Source organism: Spodoptera frugiperda, chromosome 28, assembly GCF_023101765.2.
Source record: "Spodoptera frugiperda isolate SF20-4 chromosome 28, AGI-APGP_CSIRO_Sfru_2.0, whole genome shotgun sequence".
In the NCBI taxonomy this organism is placed as follows: domain Eukaryota; kingdom Metazoa; phylum Arthropoda; class Insecta; order Lepidoptera; family Noctuidae; genus Spodoptera; species Spodoptera frugiperda.
Genome location: NC_064239.1, coordinates 13,240,851 through 13,260,659, shown reverse-complemented (window position 1 = coordinate 13,260,659; position 19,809 = coordinate 13,240,851). Strand labels below are relative to the sequence as shown.

Sequence of the window (19,809 nt, the reverse complement as noted above, 5' to 3'; positions counted from 1 at the left end):
AGCAAAACATTAGCTAAAGAGTCACAATTATGACTATAAAATCATGGCTTAATACACATAAAACAGTAAAACTAGTGCAATGTAGCAACCTGCACATTACAACATCAGCAGTCCACCACCAGGTGATAACTCGTTATCATTGCCGGCAAGAATCATTAGCCTCTTTTATACTTAACCTTGCACAGTAAAAGAATGAGGTATGAACAGTAGTAGTAAGGAAAGCCAACATCGTCATCGTAAGTAGTTGCGGAGAGTTCAGAAAATACTGTCATGTCAAGTCAATGCAAATGTGTAAGTATTCAAATTCCATCGACTTAAGGAAAGACGGTAGCACAGTGGTCACGTGTTGTCGTCTGCCGTGCAATTTGTACAACGAGGCTTATGGGAGATCCACGTTACCCTAGGGATGTGCCATAACAGGCGTTGCAGCATAGGGGCTTCGGAACAGGTCTAATAAAAGGACTCCATGCCCTTTGTCGGTGCTGAAGGTGGCCACCGGAGTGGTTTTAGTGAGGTAAAAATCACACTCCCTAGTCTTTCTCCCCAAAAACCTAGGCGCCTTTTGAAGGTTTCCCCCTGTCATCAAAAAATAAAGGTATTCTAATTTCATAGTTTCTAAGCAGATGAACTGGAAATCAGTGGGGGAAGTCGGTTGGCAATCTTAAGGCTGATATGATTAACTCAGTAGCTGGTGTCTGCTGGTGAACAGCGTGTTAGCTGCACTGCACTGCCCACTGACACTCGTTCAAAAATTACAAGTGCGTTGTCAACATTAGAAAATACGGACACGGGCAAGGGATAAAAGTACCTAATGAAGGGCAAACAATATAATTAATAGGTAGGTACCTAATCACCAATATTTTTATGAGATAAGTTAACTTTACAAGACAAGTTTCCAACCATTCAAGAATCGTCAAGTTACATCTCAATGTCGCAGGGCGGATCTTTCGCAATTAGTTGGCATCGCTCCAATACCTACCTACTTAGTAGGTAGACAAACAGGCCAATACCTACGCAATTTGATTTAATCGGCTAGCCAAGCCATTTCTATTCGACACTTGAGTTGTACAATGTACATGGACGGACTTGCAATATAATTAAAACTAGGCAAGAACTGGCAAATAATTATCTTCGCTGCAGGTTCATCGGAAATCCCTGTTTCTAGGAAATCCTGTATATCTTTAAAACACAATACCAAAACAAACACCGTGCATAAAATCTCAGTGTAACACAAAATATCCTTACACGCCAATCAAAGTAAAACAACAATACAATCTGCAGAAAATTCTTGCCGATTGCGCGCCAAATTTTCTCCACATTACGGTTGCAAGGCGCGTGCGCGAGCGGCCATGACACCGCCGCCATCGGTATTCGTCGCACAGACTAAATACGAAACAGTAACCGATAATTGCATATTATTATTTCACTTGTTACACGTATAGTGTTATGTATGATTTAGTGGCACAATTCTAAGTTCCTACCGCATTGCAACAAAATGGCATTGGTATGGTGCAAGCTGGATTATGTCAATATTACATTTGAGTGTTGCTTTTGACACTAACTCGCCAAATACGCACACTATTTAATATTACTTAATAAAAAAATCTAAGGCAGTGTTTATCTAGCTACTAAAATTATAATCTTAATTTTTCTTAAGAACAATAAAGTGATTGGTAGATATCTGAAAAAATTGAACTTTCCTAAATAAAAACACAAAACTATATCAATAAAAGAAACTTTATTAATTGCTAAACAGAGAAAAATATACTAAAAATTACATGAACAATGGCTTCTATGCGCTTACACTATCTTACAGTAAATAGAGCGAAAGAAAACATTCACAATTTTGTACACAAAGCTCCTTGCACACTGTGGCGTAACATCTTAACTTTTGACAACCAACATAATGTTTCGCACACATCTCTAGTATATGTGTAGACATTCATATAGCAATTTGTGCCTTTTCACCTTAATAATAAGGACAGTAATCATGTTACATTCTTTACCAATGGGATCTTAAAGTCATTTTTTGCGACTATGTACATTCTTTGAAAAACTTGTGCGCTGTAAATCGGTTACGCCACAGGGAACAGAGGCCTAACATAGACTCACTTCATATAAACTCGACGACACGACACTTACAGCCACTTCAACACAAAATCAACAAACAGACACATTTTGGATTTGACAACTTTCTAAAGAACCGATACATAACATTCTACATCCATATAAACTCATACGAAATCTGTGTAAGATTTAATTTAATACAATATCATCATTAGCAAAATAATTCATAATCCAATAACATTTTTTTTTTCTTTTTACAAAACGTTGCTGCCCCACACTAGAATTTTCTCCTGTGTCGTGGGTACGTTTACAATACAAGTTCACATAAAACTTACATCCAGACCCGAAACAACAATTTGTGGATCACACTAAGAGTTGCTCCATGCAGGAATTAAACCCACTACTCGCTGCGCGGCAGCTGGTTGCCCAGGCACTACGCTCACCGTGCAGTCATAACATGTAATTTTATTAACCCTTAATTAAAGTTATTCCACTTTTAAGAACCCAAGAATCACAAGTTAAAAAAACTCTTTCAAAAAGATTGTCAAATCCAAAACTTCTCGAAACGAAAACTACATAACAAATAGCACTCTGCCACGCTGTAAAACATTATGTACAAGTTTACATGTCACTCCATATATAACGCACATTATAACCATTATTAGTATTTTATAGTTTATAGACACGATTGTACCGATGGACAGACAGACAGACACCTTTTTGAAGATCTTTATTTGTTATGTAAATATCGAATAAATACATGCTACAGGACTTTTGACTACAAAATATCAATAGACTAATACTCAAACGCTACTTAATTTTAAGACGCTCTCAAATGTAGTACTGTCACTATCAATTCTTTATAAAATGACAGAGATAGCACGATATTTAAGTACAACTTAAAATTGATTAGCATTTGAGTATTCGGGCGTAAATGCTATAGTGATTGATGAGCAGCTTAGGTAAAGAACAGAGCCTCTACCATGAGTTTGAAGCAATAGTATTTGTCGAAAGTCACTAGCGACGACGACAAAATAATTTTACAACAATTTCACACAATTTTGACAATTTTACAACGCCTCTACCGGTCAACTGTGGAACAAAAATTTGCCAAACGTCGGTCCATTTAACATAAAAAAAAAAACATAAATTTACGTCGCCGCTAGCGACTATCGACAAATACTATTGCTTCAAACTTATGGAAGAGGTACAGACTGTATAATCCTGCAAGATGACATTGTCAAAAGATTGCATTATTAATAATACTTTGGTTGTATTTAAATTAGTCAATCTATTGGTACAATCGTCCTGAAGTATAGTATAGTAAATATACATTGTAATATCAGCAATAAGTTTACAGACTTCTACGTTTTAACAGACATATACAGGAGGTTGTGCAAAAAGTCATATAGTAAAATTCACAGTTGCAATTTTTCACAGTAATAACAATTCTTGTGAAGACTATTAAAATTGTTCATTCATATTAATAATTACATTTCTACACAACCCCACGAATTAAAAAATATGAATTCGAAAAAATAAGGCATACAAATGGTATTTTATTTATACTAATTTATAAGAATAGGCACTATTATAATTATGGTCAAATTATAATAATAAAATAATAAACAAAAAATGCAATATCATAGATAATTCCAAATATAATAATATGAATACTTTTCAATTGTAATAATTAAAATTATAAGGCATTTGTCGAAGTTCAATAGTTTCAAAGGCACTATTATAACAGTTAGTATATAAAGTCGCGTGTATTTATGACAAGCCAATATTATACGACATAATATTATGTAAAAGAAAATATAATTATATGAAGAGTATACTTCATGTGGTATATTTGTAGCTGATTCTTGTATGAATTTTATCTGTGTGTTTTTTTTTAATATTTCATAACAATACCCTTAGTACGAGTTTGCTTTACGTTGAACGAAAACGAAACGAAAGCGCGTTCCGTGCTCTGTTTGGACGGCACGAATGAACCAATCAATAAGAGCGCCGAACGTGTCTCGAATCTCGTTGAACGTAAGACAAACTCGTACTAAGCCCTCAGGTACCCTGACGAGTTGGTAATAATTAAGCCTGGTAGTGAAAATAATTGTATAGAAATTACAAGCTGGCCATACTTACAGGGTGTAAACGGAATGCTCCTGAAAAACACTACAATTTCCTTTATAATTTTAATTTTCGTGTTATTCATGCAAAATTAGCCTTGGCAGTTGATTTATTAGGCAGTTGTTGTTTTTTTTTTCAAAATAATACTCGTGTACGTGTTCCGTTCCGTTTACATACTGTATAACCCCGTCCGAATTTAGGTTTAAAAAAACACGTTTTCCTCAAGGCATCAAATATTAACATCATACTATACACTGTCTTCAAAATTTCAATCAAATCAGACAAATTCCATACAAAATGTTCAGTTACCTCAGTGGACGGTCGTTTATGGTACATTTAGGCACATCTCTATAGGCCATAGTTTCTAATAACAACTTTTAAATGTATATGAAAACCACTATGGTTGACGCTACTTTTAATAATTTTGTATTATAATTTATCTTGAGACATATTTTATTTACTAGGTTGAAACACTCATTAATTTATCGACTGGGTAACGCGATTATTTTCGAGTTACGCCCGGGACTCATGAGCAACATGCTCGAAAACTGTAACAGTACAACCTAATAAGATTTTTTAGTCAAGAGTTCAACCATGTTTTATTAACGTGACGTAAATTGCCAATATGGCTATAGCTACTATAAATATTCTTTACGAAACTGCTAGAAAATCTATTTAATACCATATTTTATGGACATTTGAATGCAACGTCAACAATTTTATTTGTAAATTTATATAATTTGTAGGTATATTACATTTATATTATCACTGGATTTCAATTCAATCAATTAGAAATCATAATTACTACAGCAATAAAATAATTAAATAAGATGCAAGCATGAAACAAATACTGTTGCCGTGTTCATCCTTCTTTATGGGTAAATGGACATGTATATTCGAGTGATAAGAACATCTATAAGGTATATTTTCACAAACTACAAGTTTTTTGGAAAATCAAGCAATTTTAAGCTGGTTGTTTTTCATTGTTTGTCTTCGAAGGAACATAAGAAATTAAGCTAATACTTTCGATACAATGTATTCATGATCTAAACCAAATATGTGTATGGTTGAAGTTATTTAAGAATAAGTTTTTATTGGCCGGTGATTAGTCAAGAGTCGGAAAAGTTAGTCTCTGCAATATCTCAGTAGAAAATATATACGTTTAATTAATATTTCTACTATAAGCGGGACACGCAACAGTCACTCTTTTTGAGGAACTAAAACATTTCTTATTCAATAGTTTTGAGATCAATCACAATATTTTTCATTACTCTGCACATGTCCCATTGATTTGGTTTTAATTATATTTTTTTAGTAAAACTGTCTTTCCTAATAACTAGCACTTTCAAAAAACTGTTGCATTGAATTTAAAACATTACCAAATACATCCGAGATTATTTAATTTTTCAAAAAAAAAAAAATAGAACATTTACAATAAAAACGACTACGAAATAAATGATTTAAAATGAAATTGAAACGTTCACTTTTTAAAATTTACAAGACAAAATTAATTCTGTCGACTTTTACGATGGCACGATTTAAAATTATTGTCAAATTATTGTTTTTTCGACTCAAACGTTATCTAATACCTATTTTGTTAACCTTTATCTTTCTTTCTTTCACTTTAGGCATCACAGACCCTGTCACCCACTCACTACATACCTTATACTCTCTATCCCTTACCATAATGTACACTGCATGCAAGTTTGAGTCGAAAAAACTAATCTGACATGTTAATATAGTCATAAATACAATTAATTATACATAGAACACATATTCGTCACTATACTATGTCAAATGAAGTCTTGTGGCCCAGTTGTGTAAGAGAAGTTATTTTATACTTTTTATAAACAAACGCAGAAGCATTTTCTGATGTTTCTAGTTATAAATGTCTACATTTCATCAATGCAATAAGCACTGGAATGTTGTTCTTGTATTATTTGATACATACCAGTATACATAATACCCATTTAACTCTTCACTCTTTCACCCAAGGAGCCACAAAACCAAAATAATGATTTCTATGTTAGTTAAAAATAAAAATTGCATTAAAACTATAACTAAGCTACACGTAATGTATATGAAAACTTACATATATATGTCTTATCTTAAAAATATATTTATAATAATATACTAAAATATAATATCATCAATATCGAACGAATTTATGGCGAACTTAGACTTTTGTGCTTGACATTACCAAAACGTTTATAAGCATTATTTATTTATTTATTTACACCAATAATATCTTTTTTACCTTGTCATAAATTATATTGACGAGTATAGTAAACCTTAATGTCTTTATTCATTATAATACGCTTACAAAATACGATTCAATAAATTGGACACATGGTTTGAGCTGCATAATTGTTAAATGCCAATTGGGGCTTTGTTACAACACAAAACATTAAAAAAACTATTAAAAATATTCTGTCACGTATAAAATACAAAATGCAATGGTTGAAATGATTTTTGAGATTGAAGAATTTTAATTCCGGATACCAAAGTACGGTGGGGGGAGTCGAGTGTGCGCGGCGCGGCTAGGACACTGACGAGATCGCGTTGTGGGGGGAGCCCATCTGTGTCAGCACCTTGTCCAGCCACTGCAGCGGCCCGTGCAGGTGGATCTCTATCCAGCAAGGAGTGGACGTCACGTCCTGGCGGTGGTACTCGGCTCCCCAACCCTTCACGAACGACATGCGAATCGTACACATCTTCGTCAGCTCGTAAACAGCTTCGAAACCATGATTAACGCTTTGGGACAGCAGCTGTGCAAACTCCCTGTTGTTGAAGATCTTCAGAGAACACCCGGGAGGTATCTTACACACGGTGGAGGGGTGGAACCCGTGGTGGTGATTACAGTTTCGACTCTGGACGAAGATGGCGGCGTCCGACAAGCACTCGGCGTAAACTTCCCCCCCGACGTAGTACAAATGTACTCCTTTCCCTATGTGACGTCTAGTGTTCTCGATCGTCGAATTCCTGTTCACATTACTTAGCTGCCCTAAGCAGAACCTATCGCTATTATTCGAGGGATCCGTGAACCCATCGACCACAACCGAATGGGAGTTACAATGGAAAACTTCACCAACGCGGCAGTTCAACTCGTAATACGCGACGGATGCCCAGTATAGGGGCTCCTGGTAGGACACTGGTGCCACTTCTCCGGGCGGTTCGGAGTCGTCTGAGGGCGGGGAGTACGCGGGGGGTGGCGTGTCTGGGAGCTCCGAGCTAGCTGAAGGAGGGAACCCGGACCCGGAGTACGAGACATTGTGGGGCATCGACGGTTCCGCCGTCCTTTGGAAAGGTAGTAAGGAGTGTCCTGGAGCGAATTCAGAATGTCTAGGTACTAACACTGGTGGCAGGACGGGGCTCTCGACTCTCTTGTAGTGGTAGGGGTTGATGCACACTTCTTTCTGCTTGGCGCTGAAGGGGTACTGGCAAATCTCCAAGGGTTTGAGCTCGTGGTGGCTCTGAAGGTCGGGCCAGCGCCACACACGGCAGTAGATGACGTGAGGGAGGCCTTTGCGGTGCGATACCTGGAATTGAAGTGTTAAAATATTAGTTATTGTTTTTACGCAGCCCAAAGTATTTTTCAGAAGTCTTCTGAGTGATGATGTTCAAGAATACATATAAAATGACACGAACCTGCAACCTCCCATCAAGTGACCGTGGTATAGTGACACACTTGGACGGCGTGCCAGGACACGACAGCGCTCGCTCCAACTCCTCGATAGCACCTTTCCGCTTCTTCAATTTCTTCACCAAACTGTCGACCGCTTTCTCTGCCCATTTCTCTTCTTCGTCACCCTGTAATTGAAGTTGGAATATTTAAGCAAAATCTCTTTTATTTTCGTTAAAAATATGCTCTATCCGAATTCTTGAAGTTCAATTGCCTTTCCACATCAATAATATAAGAGCAACTAAACACTCATATGGCTAATAGCCAGTCTGAGAATTTTGCAAATTCATGGTATTAGCCATCTATGATAAATAATATTTATTCAGTAAATAGCCTGCCAAGTAACACGCGATTTCCTTACATTATTCTAAGAAGAAACACCAACACAAACTCATAGGTGTGTCTCTTATGACAAAGAGGTTTTTGATTATCTTTGTGCATTTATCACTTAACTGCTACACATGAAGTAGGTACATAGACAGTATTTTTTTTAAATTAATCTATCTTTCTACTTATGACATGAGTCTATTTTAACACGAAAGTGTTCCTTTAAGATCATAGAGTCATGTTAACAGGGCCTTCAATATGTAAAAAATGACTGTAGTTAAAATATTATTTACCTACAATACCTACAGTAATAAAGCCCATTTAATAGATTATTGGTAGTCATTGTGATTTTTCCTATTTACATTCAAGTTTCGCGTAAGGAAGGAAACTAGGTAAAGTGGTAAATTAATCACTGATTCTAAACATGTCATGACTACCAGTGTCTGTAGTCTGTTCATTAACAACGCATAGGTGAGGTTAAATGAATCATTTAAATGTTAGAAATTCATTCATTCATCATTTTATCCTATATCAACAAATAATTGAAAAGAAATAACTATATGTATAACTAGATGGATGAAAAAAAAACATTTTTGATAATATGAATCTGTCATTTGCTGAAATAGTTAGTCTCTGCTAGTTTTTATTAGTAGTCATTGTGTCCTTATTTGTTGATTAAGAAGAATTTATTCTTATGTAGTTCCATATATTACAGTACAAACAAAAAAATTCAGAGAAGTTTCTTAAGTAAATTAATTATAAAAGAAAATCCCGTCAAAACAACCTGATACTAAGCATAATGTTTAGTTAAGTTAAATATCATTTACTATCTTTTTTTTTGTGCAGTAACCAGTAAGGTATTTAACCAAATATGACCTTAACACAGCAATAACAACAACAGGATATGTGTCACAGCAAAATTTTCGGAAATCTATTACAATTGTCAAATATTGTAAACAAAATACTCTTCAATAATATTTGGAAGTAAAAGAAATCTTGATTGTGTGATAGTAAACAACATATTTTTGAAACATATGACTCACACTTCCTAGGAACATAACTATTGACTGGTGTGTGACTCATATTGAACCAATATGATTTATTATTGCTTTTATTTTAAGTTCTCAGTATTGGGTAGTCCCAAGACCTGTGAGCCTAACACCTTGAATGAATAGGAACTGTTGGGTTTTAGGATTGGTCAGAATTATCAGTATGATAACAAAGTCAGGTAACTTGTGATCAGTTTTAACTATAATAATCAATTAATCAGAGTTGATTTATAATAGCCAAAATATACATAAAATATTACACCTTATTATTAGCTTTATCTCTCAGCTAAGTGTTGGGAAAAGGACAATATTTTTACAATCTTATAATACAATTATATAAAGCTAAAGAGTTTGTTTGAACATGCTAATCTCTGGAGATTAGTTATGGAACTACTGATCCGAATTGAATAAATCATTTTTTTCTTCTTTTTTCATTTACTGAGGAAGGTTACAGGCTATAAAATATCATGCTACAACCAAGCAGACTTGAGTAAGCCAAAACACATAATAATTAATTTAGTATGTCTTATGAAAGTCATAATATAAATATAGATATCTAGCTTAAAATAACTATTTTGTAACAAAAATTTTAATATTTAATGATGCATTTATGTAGATGTTTTACCAATGCCAAGAAAGGTTGTGTTAGCTTAACTTAGTCACCTGTTGACACATTTTATATGGACAGTGCGTCAGATTACCTTTTTTTTTTTTTTTGAGGGGGGAAAATCATCCAATGACTTCTCCCGCCTTGGGCAAGGCGAAAGGGAGTGTCAGACTCTTACTGACTAAAAACCACCCCGTTCCTTCTCCTGCTTTTCGACCCGAAGCCCCGGTAACGTCAGATTACCTGGTGGTGAAGCTAAAGCTTAACCAGAGGTGTCTAATATTATGAATATTGTGTGTTAGTACATATTATATTAAGATGCAATGCTAACCCTAGTAACTTCTGCCTCCCAAGGTGTTTAATGTGTCGAAAGGAAATTATTATATGTACAAGGAGATTACTAGACTATTCAAATTTCAGATACTTAAATATTTGCTTCGTAAAATAAAGTTGCATCTGAAATATCATAATTCTGTACATTATAAAACAATAAAAAATTAAGTCAAAGACCACTTTTAAATGATTCTTGTTGGGTTAGGGACCACAGCTTATGTCCCACACTGTGATGTTTTCATCCACTTACAGAAAGAGTGACATTTTGATTTATGAAGTCAGTTGCTCCTCTTAGTTGTCTCTTTTGATAGTTTAATTTTAGCAGTGGTATTTAATGGATTTAGGCATAGCCTTGTTTTTTTTTTGCAGACCATTATTTGACTTCTGCAGACCTCTAGTGATACATGGAACCACTTCTAATTTATAATATATTACAAGTTATTGAATCTTAAAACATTAGGCTAAAATTGTGATAAAGTAGGAGTGAGTTCTTTTACAAAGTAATAGCTTTCTGAGAAAGAAATAAAAGAACACCCTATTCACTATAATACCAGAAATACCATGCACATCCTCCACACAGTCCACTGGAAACCAGACATCAGATTTGGATGTGGAACCTTTTCTTTCACAAGATTAATAAAGTCTAGTTGATATGCCCAAAAATGTAATGAAACTTCTATACATCAATTCCATTCTTTCCCATAAAATTGTCTCAGTAATGTTTATAAAGAAAGTTTCATACATGAGTTGGTTTTTGGTAAATTTACTTCTTAATTTTGTCTTGAACATCTAAATGAGGACATATTTTCTGTTTGAGAGCATTTCAAATTATAGAATAGCGAATAACACTGAGAAAACTTCTTCCAAAAAGCAACAAGAGCCAATACTGTATGATAAGGATGATTATGTTACTCTACCTGCTTCCATCCCAGCAATTTCTTGACGGCGGGACTTGTAAACGAGAACAGGCTGTTCAGACTGGACATAGGCCCGCTGCTCGAGGATTCTCCATCATCGGTATCCATGATTTCCAACGCACCAGCCCGCGAATGAGTCACCGAATCGGGGCAGCCTCTCTCCCCCCAATAATCACACTACGGAAACACTCAAGCTGCCATCGATCCCAACTACCACTTGGTATTCCCCACAACGTCTAGGAACCAATTACGAACACTACAAAATAATGATTAGCGTGACAAGCGTCGGTCCTATTAAATGATTAACGGCGACACTACTACACAATTGTCATGGCTCCAATTATAAATTCACTATTTTCACAACCCTGCGGTGGGTGCTGAATTAATTTTGTGTGATTTAGATTAGAGAAAGCTGGTCAAAAATAAAATAAAACACTCGATAGGTATGCTACCTAAGACAACTCAGGAGACATTTTTCTATGCACAGATTAAATAGAATTTATAAATAATGTCGGTGATAGGGATGCCATGTGTAAAAATGTATTAAGAAATATTGTCAAACAAATATTGTTTATTAATGTATGTATTTTACCGGTAAAATACTGATTAATAATTACTATATACATATATGCCTTAAATCTTTACATTCGGTTATTGTAACAAGTATTACAAATGCGAAAATACATTTGATAGGGTAATATTTGGGTAAGACACAAGTAAAACAAGATTAAAGGATAAAACTACGAGTAAAGCTAAAAATATAAAAATAAAAAACTTTCATTGAAGACCAAAATTCAAAGCCTTAGACTAAAATAATCTAGACCTAAAACAAGCCATAGAGAAAATCAGCTGTCGATCAGTCGGTGTACTAAAAAGACTTAGATGCAAACATTAAAAAATAAAACCATCTGCCTTGAGCGAGATAGCTTTACGTGAAATTCTTCTTGCGAGACAGAGTACAAAATAATTTTGTCAGCTGTGTAATGCATTGTAATGTTAAAAATTGTAGTATATTCTGGAAAGTCATTCTTTATCGCATTCTGGTGAGAATTTTCTCGAATTTGAAGTGTCAGTTCTAGACTTCGTATTGCTTGTTTGAACTCCGCGAACAAATTAGTGAAATAAAGAAAGGTTTGCTAAGTGAAAACATAAGATAGTTAAACGTTAATATTTTACTGCAAGTGCATCTTGGTTTGATCAGTTGTTAGAAGAAACTAATTATGGATCAGGTAAGAGGTTATACTGATGCTTTGAGACTATAATTTTTTAATAAAGTATCACAATTCTAGCGTGGGTTATATTTTTAGGCGAATCAGTTAAAGGAGAAGGGTAATGCGGCATTAGCAGCGGGGAAGTTGGACGATGCCGTGAAATACTATACGGAGGCTATTGCCGTGGATCCTAGTAACCACGTTCTCTATAGCAACCGGTCGGCAGCTCACGCTAAGGCGCAGAACTACGAAGCAGCTTTGGAGGATGCTAACCAGACCATCGCCCTGAACCCTACATGGACCAAGGGCTACTCCCGTAAAGGTTCTGCCCTGGCGTACTTGGGCCGACATGATGAAGCGATAGAGACTTACAACAAGGGCTTAGAGCTGGACCCCAACAATGAACAGTTGGCCACAGGCTTGGCTGATGTACAGCAGACAATTATTGACAATAAGGTCAAATTGGAACAGGTGCTTGATAAGCTCAGGAGTAACCCTAAAACGAGGGACTGGTTAAATGATCCGGAATACTGCAAAATAGTTGAAGTAAGTACTTAAAATAAAAATACCTTTTTAAAATTTCCATTCCAATTGGTGATGATTTTGCCAAAAACCTTTATTCCAATTGTTTCTCACTATATTATACATTTCTACCATTTTATTACTTACCTACATTTGTATTGTGCATAAATTAACATTTGATAAAGGAAGTGTATTATTTTACATATTCAGTTGTTCAAATTTTAAATGACTACTGCTTGCGGACAAAGGAAAAAGTATGAATCAAGTTATTTTTGGTAGAGATACTCATCATTTGATTATGTGCTTACATACATACATAACCTCATTCATACTTCTTATGGACACTAATTTATTTAATTACATATCTCTTTAGCACAATATTTGGCTGATCACATATCAAGTGTCTAATTAGAAATTCTATGTGAGGCTGATTATCATATAAAAGTCCCATTGAATAATATAATTATAGGGATAATCATTGTTTTTGTGAGACATACAGCTTAGAAGTAATGGAGACAGTTTTAAATATATTAATGAGTAGAACTAATGAATGCTAATAGTAAATTGTTGTCTTTATTACAAACTATTATCTGTGCTTACTGTCAGCCATGTTTCAAATGTCAGTGGATTATAAAAAAAAAATATTTATGTATTACTACAAAACATCTATAACTTCCCTGGACCTCATTGATATGTAGAGTAGAGCTTAGCTTGGCTAATGTTTCCAATACAACATAAATTTTATTGTGTAAAATGTTCAATAGTGAAAATATTCAATTATAATGTACCTAGTAGTCATAAGGAATACTTTTGGGTTGTGCTTTTAGAAGCAATGTACGATTCACAAGTATAAGTTTCTTTTACCTGAATTCAGAACTATAATTTGCCTACTGCTAAATTGGCAGTTTCATATAACCCAATTTTATTTTCACAGAAAATAGTTCAGAATCCCTTCGATGTCCAAAGGCTGGGCAACATGTTAGAAGACAAACGAGTTCTCACCACAATTAGCATTATGTTTGGCTTAGACGCTCAAATGCCTATGGACGTAGACCCACCAGCACCTGAGAAAAAGACTGAGGAGCCACCTAAGAAGCAGGAGCCTGAGAAACCGAAGTATGATGACCTACCAGAGAACAGAAGGCTTGCGTTACAAGAGAAGGACCAAGGGAATGAATGTTATAAGAAGAAAGACTTTGATAATGCTCTGAAACATTACCAGAAGGCAGTAGAACATGATCCCACTGATATTACCTTTTACACAAACATGGCCGCTGTCTATTTTGAACAGAAAGAGTATGAGAAATGTATTAAGGAGTGCGAGAAGGCTATTGATATTGGAAGAGAAAATAGAGCAGACTTCAAGCTAATAGCCAAGGCTTTTACGAGGATCGGTAAGTTGATTTTCTTTGTTCATTGCATATGTCATGTTGTTCAAGGATTTTTTAGTTTGTGCTGGCTTTTTTGAGCACTAAGGAAGATCCTTGTGCATACCATAATTACAGGTTATTGTCACAAGAACTCTGCAGGAATTTATCAAAAAATATATGTTCTAGGTTTACATTGCAGCGCTAATTTAATTAGACATTTTATTGTTGAGATATGTCATTGTATGCTATTGTTTCTGCAGTATTAACATTTTATAGAGGCTTTTTATCACCTTTTTAAAGCTGTTCCCACAGTATTGTTTTATCTGCTATTACTGATAACTGTTGTGTTAGATAATTATATTTTGTGGTTAGAAATATTGTTGCTATGTAAAGACTGGACTGTTTGAATTATAGTTTTATTATGACTTGCACAGATTAACAGTAATTGTTTGCGCTAAATGTTATGACATCTTATTAACAACTTGGAGATTTTTCTTATATCTTTTTAACTTTAAAAGTTGTAAAATTGTGTTCTATACCAAATGTGTTCTTGAAAGTGACAGAAATAGATCAAAAGTTGGTATTTACGAAAATGTGTGTAAGTACTTCTAGTATCTACCTACACATGTGTTCTTCTTGTCAAAAGTCAACTTCTTGTCAAAGAAGGTTAAAGAGGGTGGCCTTTCCAAGAGGTCGGCAAGGCAATGAATGATGTATTCATCTTTTTACGACCGACAGCTGTTTGTACGTTGTATTATACGACCTGAACGGTTATTCGGTTATAAGCAATATGAGTTTTACATACCACTTACCATCAAGTGATATGTCTGTTCATTTGACCCTTACCATAAGCATCGAAAAAGAATCTATTCGGTAAGGATTCTTATTTGATTGTTAGATGTAATCAAGTGATTTGGATCCTCAAAGTTAAGTTAAGTTATGCGCGTTCATTTACAATCAATAGTCGTCGACCATATCTAGTGCAAGTTCAATGTCCTGAGATTAATAAGTCAAAACAGTTTATCAATCTTCATTCGTAATTAATTCATTAATTACTATAAATACTCCGCAGTAGTTCAGACTTACGTTATGCAAGTTGATACAGCCGTAGAAATGTTAATTGGGGTCAGAATAGCTTATTTTATTTCCGAGAAAAGTGTAGGTTTTCTTTTATTGTTCAGTGCTTGCGGTACACGATTTTCGCTCTTACAGTTATGAAAATAGAGGACGAAATGATGGTGATAAACAATGGATGTGTGGTCTTGTAATTCAAAGGGGTGAATTGTTAAATTGTATTGCACGTTTATCGATTTTCTAATTTCCAGCACGCCACACACATTTCTGATAGTATGAAACGTTTAGGAAGCATAGAAACTTCTTCAACTAGTGAACATTTGGGGTAAATCTGTCTAAATAGCCTTGCAACTTTGCAAGGGATTCATAATCTTTATAAAGGATAATTTAATCTTATAGGTACTTATCGAAAGTTCACAGACGTGTAAGACTTCTTACTGGTTACATTTCGAGGCGGCAATGACATGGCTTCTTTAATTAATTAAATTTATGTTTACATTGTATTTAAAACTTGAAGTTGTGTGCCATTTGCACACAAAATGAGGTCGGTCAGCGGCCAAAAATAAGTCAATAACACAAACTTTCTTCCGGGATAAATGTTTTATATGTCGAACCGAAAAATAATTAATTGGGACCGACACAAATACCGTTAAAAGAAATTATTTATTTTATGTATTCAAGTGTTTTTAATTCATTTCGAGAGTATTAATTGGTTACTTAAAAATAAATAAGTGACAATTGGGTAGTTTCCTCAGTCAAAAAAAGAAACATATTTCGACTTTTTTAATACAATATGTGCTATTTGAAGTAAAAATCTGATGACATCATAACGCGCTATTACTTACAAAATTCATAGAAAATATACATAGTTTCGGACGTTTGGATAAAAATAGTAAAAATAATAGTAGCAAACTAGCCTATGTGTGATATATTAATCGGTGTAATTTAATTATTTTGATTGTATGTTCTTCTAAGGCGCATATTATCAATATAATCGGTGGCGCCTACTTATCTGTTAACAATGGGGTCAATACTAGTCGATAGGTCTCTAGGGTTAAACTAAAATCTGCACAAGTGACTGCCGATTGATACATTTCTAGTTCTTAATAAAATTCATATTTATTTAGCTTTATGTTTTTATGAAATATTTTGAATTCGGCGGCACTAGTTTCTTTGCCTGCATTCCAAATAACTAACTTACTGTCACTATACATTAGTGTACATCTATACATGTACAATGTATCTCTGCCATACTAGGCCTTAAAGTTTAGGGAATAAGAGGCATAAGCAATTTATCTATCTTATCGATAAATAACTAGGCCAATGAGGCAATAATTTAATAAATATTCCCAGGATCGTCATAATGTGGTTTCTGGCATTAAGCCAAAATATTTAATAGAATATTTCGATAAATGTTTATCCAGTGGTTTGGTTTTTGCGTAAATAAACAAACTTGTTGCCAAAATGGTCTATGCTATGATGTTAGTTATTTCAAGAGGGACTAATTATTATATAAATGAATTGATGGGTCTTTTCCTTTAGAGTTTTTCATTAAAATATGTCTTATTCTGCAGCAAGTTGCTTGGGAATTGCAGTTATATAGTCACCACTTTGTGCCTCTGGTTACAGTTTTAGGCTGTATTTAGGTACAATATTTAAAGAACACTGTCTTTGTAAATTTAGGAAAAGCTTAGTGCTTCTCTCCTACCCCTACGTCAGAGTAGTTATCACTGTCATACCTGATTAACTAAAGTTAAAAAATTTTTTTGAAATAATTAACTTTTTTTTATTATTCTAAACAGGCAATGCATACAAGAAGATGGAACAGTGGAAACTAGCGAAGACTTACTTCGAGAAGTCCATGTCTGAGCACCGCACTCCGGAGATCAAGACCTTGCTGAGTGAGGTCGAGAGACGGATAGTCGAGGAGGAGAAGAAGGCCTACATCGACCCGGTGAAGGCTGAGCAGGAGAAGGAACTTGGCAACGATTTCTTCAAGAAGGGTGAGTAGTGACAAAATAATGTCCTTATTTCAGTACAAATCTTTATTTATTCATTAAGTGATAGTGGCAAGACGTCAACCAACTATCTCAGTGAGAAATTTGGCAACTATCTCAGCGATTTTTTCAAACCCGAATATAGAGAATTTTGTGCCTTAAGTGTCCCTAAGCGTGTCGCGTTATTATTGGTACTATCCTCCACTTGAAATAACTAACACTTGTGCGAGTACCCGCTTGTGTTCTACATGCTTAACACTTGACAAATACGAAGCCGAGCCTGAGCTAGGCATCGTTTTTTCAAGTGTCGCCAAGTGATCAACTTGGCGACAGATTCTGCACTTGACGAGTCCCACATTATCTGGCGCTGCCTTTATATCCACGTTCTAAATAACGGACAAACCTGTACATTCTCGTCCAGTACAGCAATGTGTCATCATCATCATCATCATCAGCCTGTTCTCGTCCACTGCTGGACATAGGCCTCTCCACTGGCACGCCACTGAGCTCGATCTTCAGCTGTGTCATGTCTTTCAATGTGTCATATCTAACTTTTATCATCATCAGGAGACTACAGTACTGCAGTGAAGCATTACACTGAAGCCATCAAGCGCAACCCTGATGACCCGAAGCTGTACTCCAACCGTGCCGCCTGCTACACCAAGCTCGCTGCCTTCGACCTCGGCCTCAAAGACTGCGACCAGTGCTGCAAACTGGACCCTAAGTTTATCAAGGGATGGATCCGAAAGGGAAAGATTCTTCAGGTAAGGACTGACTAGTTTCTTAGATGTGTACAGATTTGGCAGTTGAATAATAGTGGTAGAGAACATAGTTTATATTTATGTACTTCAGCTACAGAAATTAATATTTTCTTTTAGGTCATCATAACATGAGATTTTTTACTAAACACCCCAGCTATAGTGACCAATCATGTTTTTCAGTTCTATAGGTGACAAAATAAAAGCATTGAATACAGATTTATGATTGGGTCATGATGAAAAGGACTAGGGGGAATCAAGGTGCATCATTCTAATAATCAAATCATATCTTTCTGTTTCCAGGGCATGCAACAGCACTCCAAAGCTTTAACTGCATACCAGAAGGCCCTCGAGCTGGACCCAAGCAATGGCGAGGCGTTGGAGGGCTACCGTGCCTGCTCCACCCAGCTGAATTCCAACCCTGAGGAGGTAAGATAATTATAGTTTTTTTTTACCTAACTAAACAGACGTTTAGATTTGAGATAGCACAAAACCCAAATCGAAACATTTGATTTTAAACTCTACCATGGCTTTAGTGTTAGGTATAGATCTTCCCAATATCACGTCACAGAGGTCGATCTTTAGATCTATAAATCAGTATTTACAGTAAATAATCTAATCCTCTATTCTCTTACAGGTGCGCAAACGCGCAATGGCTGACCCAGAAGTGCAGCAAATCCTCCGCGACCCAGCCATGCGCTGCATCCTCGAACAGATGCAACAAGATCCCCACGCCTTACAGGACCACCTCAAGAACCCAGACATTGCCGCCAAGATTCAGAAGCTTCTAGAATCCGGCCTCATCGCTATACATTAGTTTACGAATACCTTGTCTAGAGATTAGGTTTATATAAATTAGTATTCGAATCGATTAGAAAAACTTACTATTTCAGCGAATATTTTGTTGCTGGCAACATTTCTCAGATTATTTTATTTGTACACGGGTAGGAGAATTTGCATTTAGCAAAACGATTAAATAAACTTTATATCCAGCACAGGATACGGTTTTTTTAATCGATTCGGGTATACATTCAGAGTCTCGCCATCTCGGATACTTTAACACGGAGATCGAGTTTTGAAATGGATTTTCGCCTACCAAATGTTGAATGAAACTTAATTAGGTATTTAAAAGTCATCGCTTTTTTACTGTGATTTTACTCAGTTTACATGTAATGCTTGTCTCAAATTGTAGGCTTGTGGACCATTCCAAAGTATGCTTTTCAGTAAGTTTAATGCAGTTTGGATTTTTCGGTTTTAGGTTTTATTTAGCGTACCTACTTAATTTGAGGAATATCTATTATGCAGATATACTGCCTGAATGGAATTTTACATTAATAGCATTTTTTGTAATTTATTCAATAATAAAGAAATATGTAGGCATGTATTCGTTTTATTTACATATTATCCAAGCGTTGCACATAATACCCATATCATTGGTAAAAAAATATATTTATAAAAACTGCGTTCAGTCTGGCGCAAGCCCAACCACGTTGTTGCCGGTGATCGGATCTTCCATTGACAGTGCACACTATAATGTCATCTCACTCTGCCGTCAATAATGCCTCGCCCTTCCTGTCGAAAGGCAGATACACGTATTGAAGTGTCACGGCTTCAAAGATCGATGTTCATTTTGGAAATCATAATGAATTAACAATACACAATGTTTTTATTTCTCACTTGGTAGCATTACAGATACTACAGGGCATTCAAGCGATGGTGCGATCAGTTGTACGACGTAGGGTGCAGTAGGTCTTTTGATTAGTAG

The 19,809-nt window shown here is 35.3% G+C and overlaps 2 protein-coding genes across 2 annotated transcripts; one reads left to right on the top strand and one right to left on the bottom strand.

The window, feature by feature from the left end:
- Nucleotides 1-1,719: 1,719 nt before the first annotated feature.
- On the bottom strand, nucleotides 1,720-11,594 carry LOC118265173 (protein mothers against dpp). The gene is made up of 3 exons (XM_035577902.2): nucleotides 11,113-11,594; nucleotides 7,846-8,007; nucleotides 1,720-7,736 (listed from the first exon to the last, which is right to left on the bottom strand). The coding sequence occupies exons 1-3, from the start codon at nucleotides 11,218-11,220 to the stop codon at nucleotides 6,738-6,740; spliced, it is 1,269 nt and encodes a 422-aa protein (XP_035433795.1). The 5' UTR covers nucleotides 11,221-11,594; the 3' UTR covers nucleotides 1,720-6,737.
- Nucleotides 11,595-12,134: 540 nt separating this feature from the next.
- LOC118265050 (stress-induced-phosphoprotein 1) lies at nucleotides 12,135-19,424 on the top strand. Its single transcript, XM_035577744.2, has 7 exons — nucleotides 12,135-12,341; nucleotides 12,420-12,869; nucleotides 13,780-14,239; nucleotides 17,092-17,292; nucleotides 17,854-18,050; nucleotides 18,348-18,473; nucleotides 18,682-19,424. The coding sequence occupies exons 1-7, from the start codon at nucleotides 12,333-12,335 to the stop codon at nucleotides 18,859-18,861; spliced, it is 1,623 nt and encodes a 540-aa protein (XP_035433637.1). The 5' UTR covers nucleotides 12,135-12,332; the 3' UTR covers nucleotides 18,862-19,424.
- Nucleotides 19,425-19,809: the final 385 nt, after the last annotated feature.

Bases quoted from the DNA above. Each gene is read 5' to 3' on its own strand.
- LOC118265173 (XM_035577902.2), bottom strand. From the start codon at position 11,220: ATGGATACCGATGATGGAGAATCCTCGAGCAGCGGGCCTATGTCCAGT. The intron at 8,008-11,112 runs GTAGAGTAACAT...CTTCAATTACAG, and splicing joins AATTGCTGGGATGGAAGCAG to GGTGACGAAGAAGAGAAATG. The intron at 7,737-7,845 runs GTTCGTGTCATT...CTTCAATTCCAG, and splicing joins CACTTGATGGGAGGTTGCAG to GTATCGCACCGCAAAGGCCT.
- LOC118265050 (XM_035577744.2), top strand. The intron at 12,870-13,779 runs GTAAGTACTTAA...TTATTTTCACAG, and splicing joins AATACTGCAAAATAGTTGAA to AAAATAGTTCAGAATCCCTT. The intron at 17,293-17,853 runs GTGAGTAGTGAC...TATCATCATCAG, and splicing joins CAACGATTTCTTCAAGAAGG to GAGACTACAGTACTGCAGTG.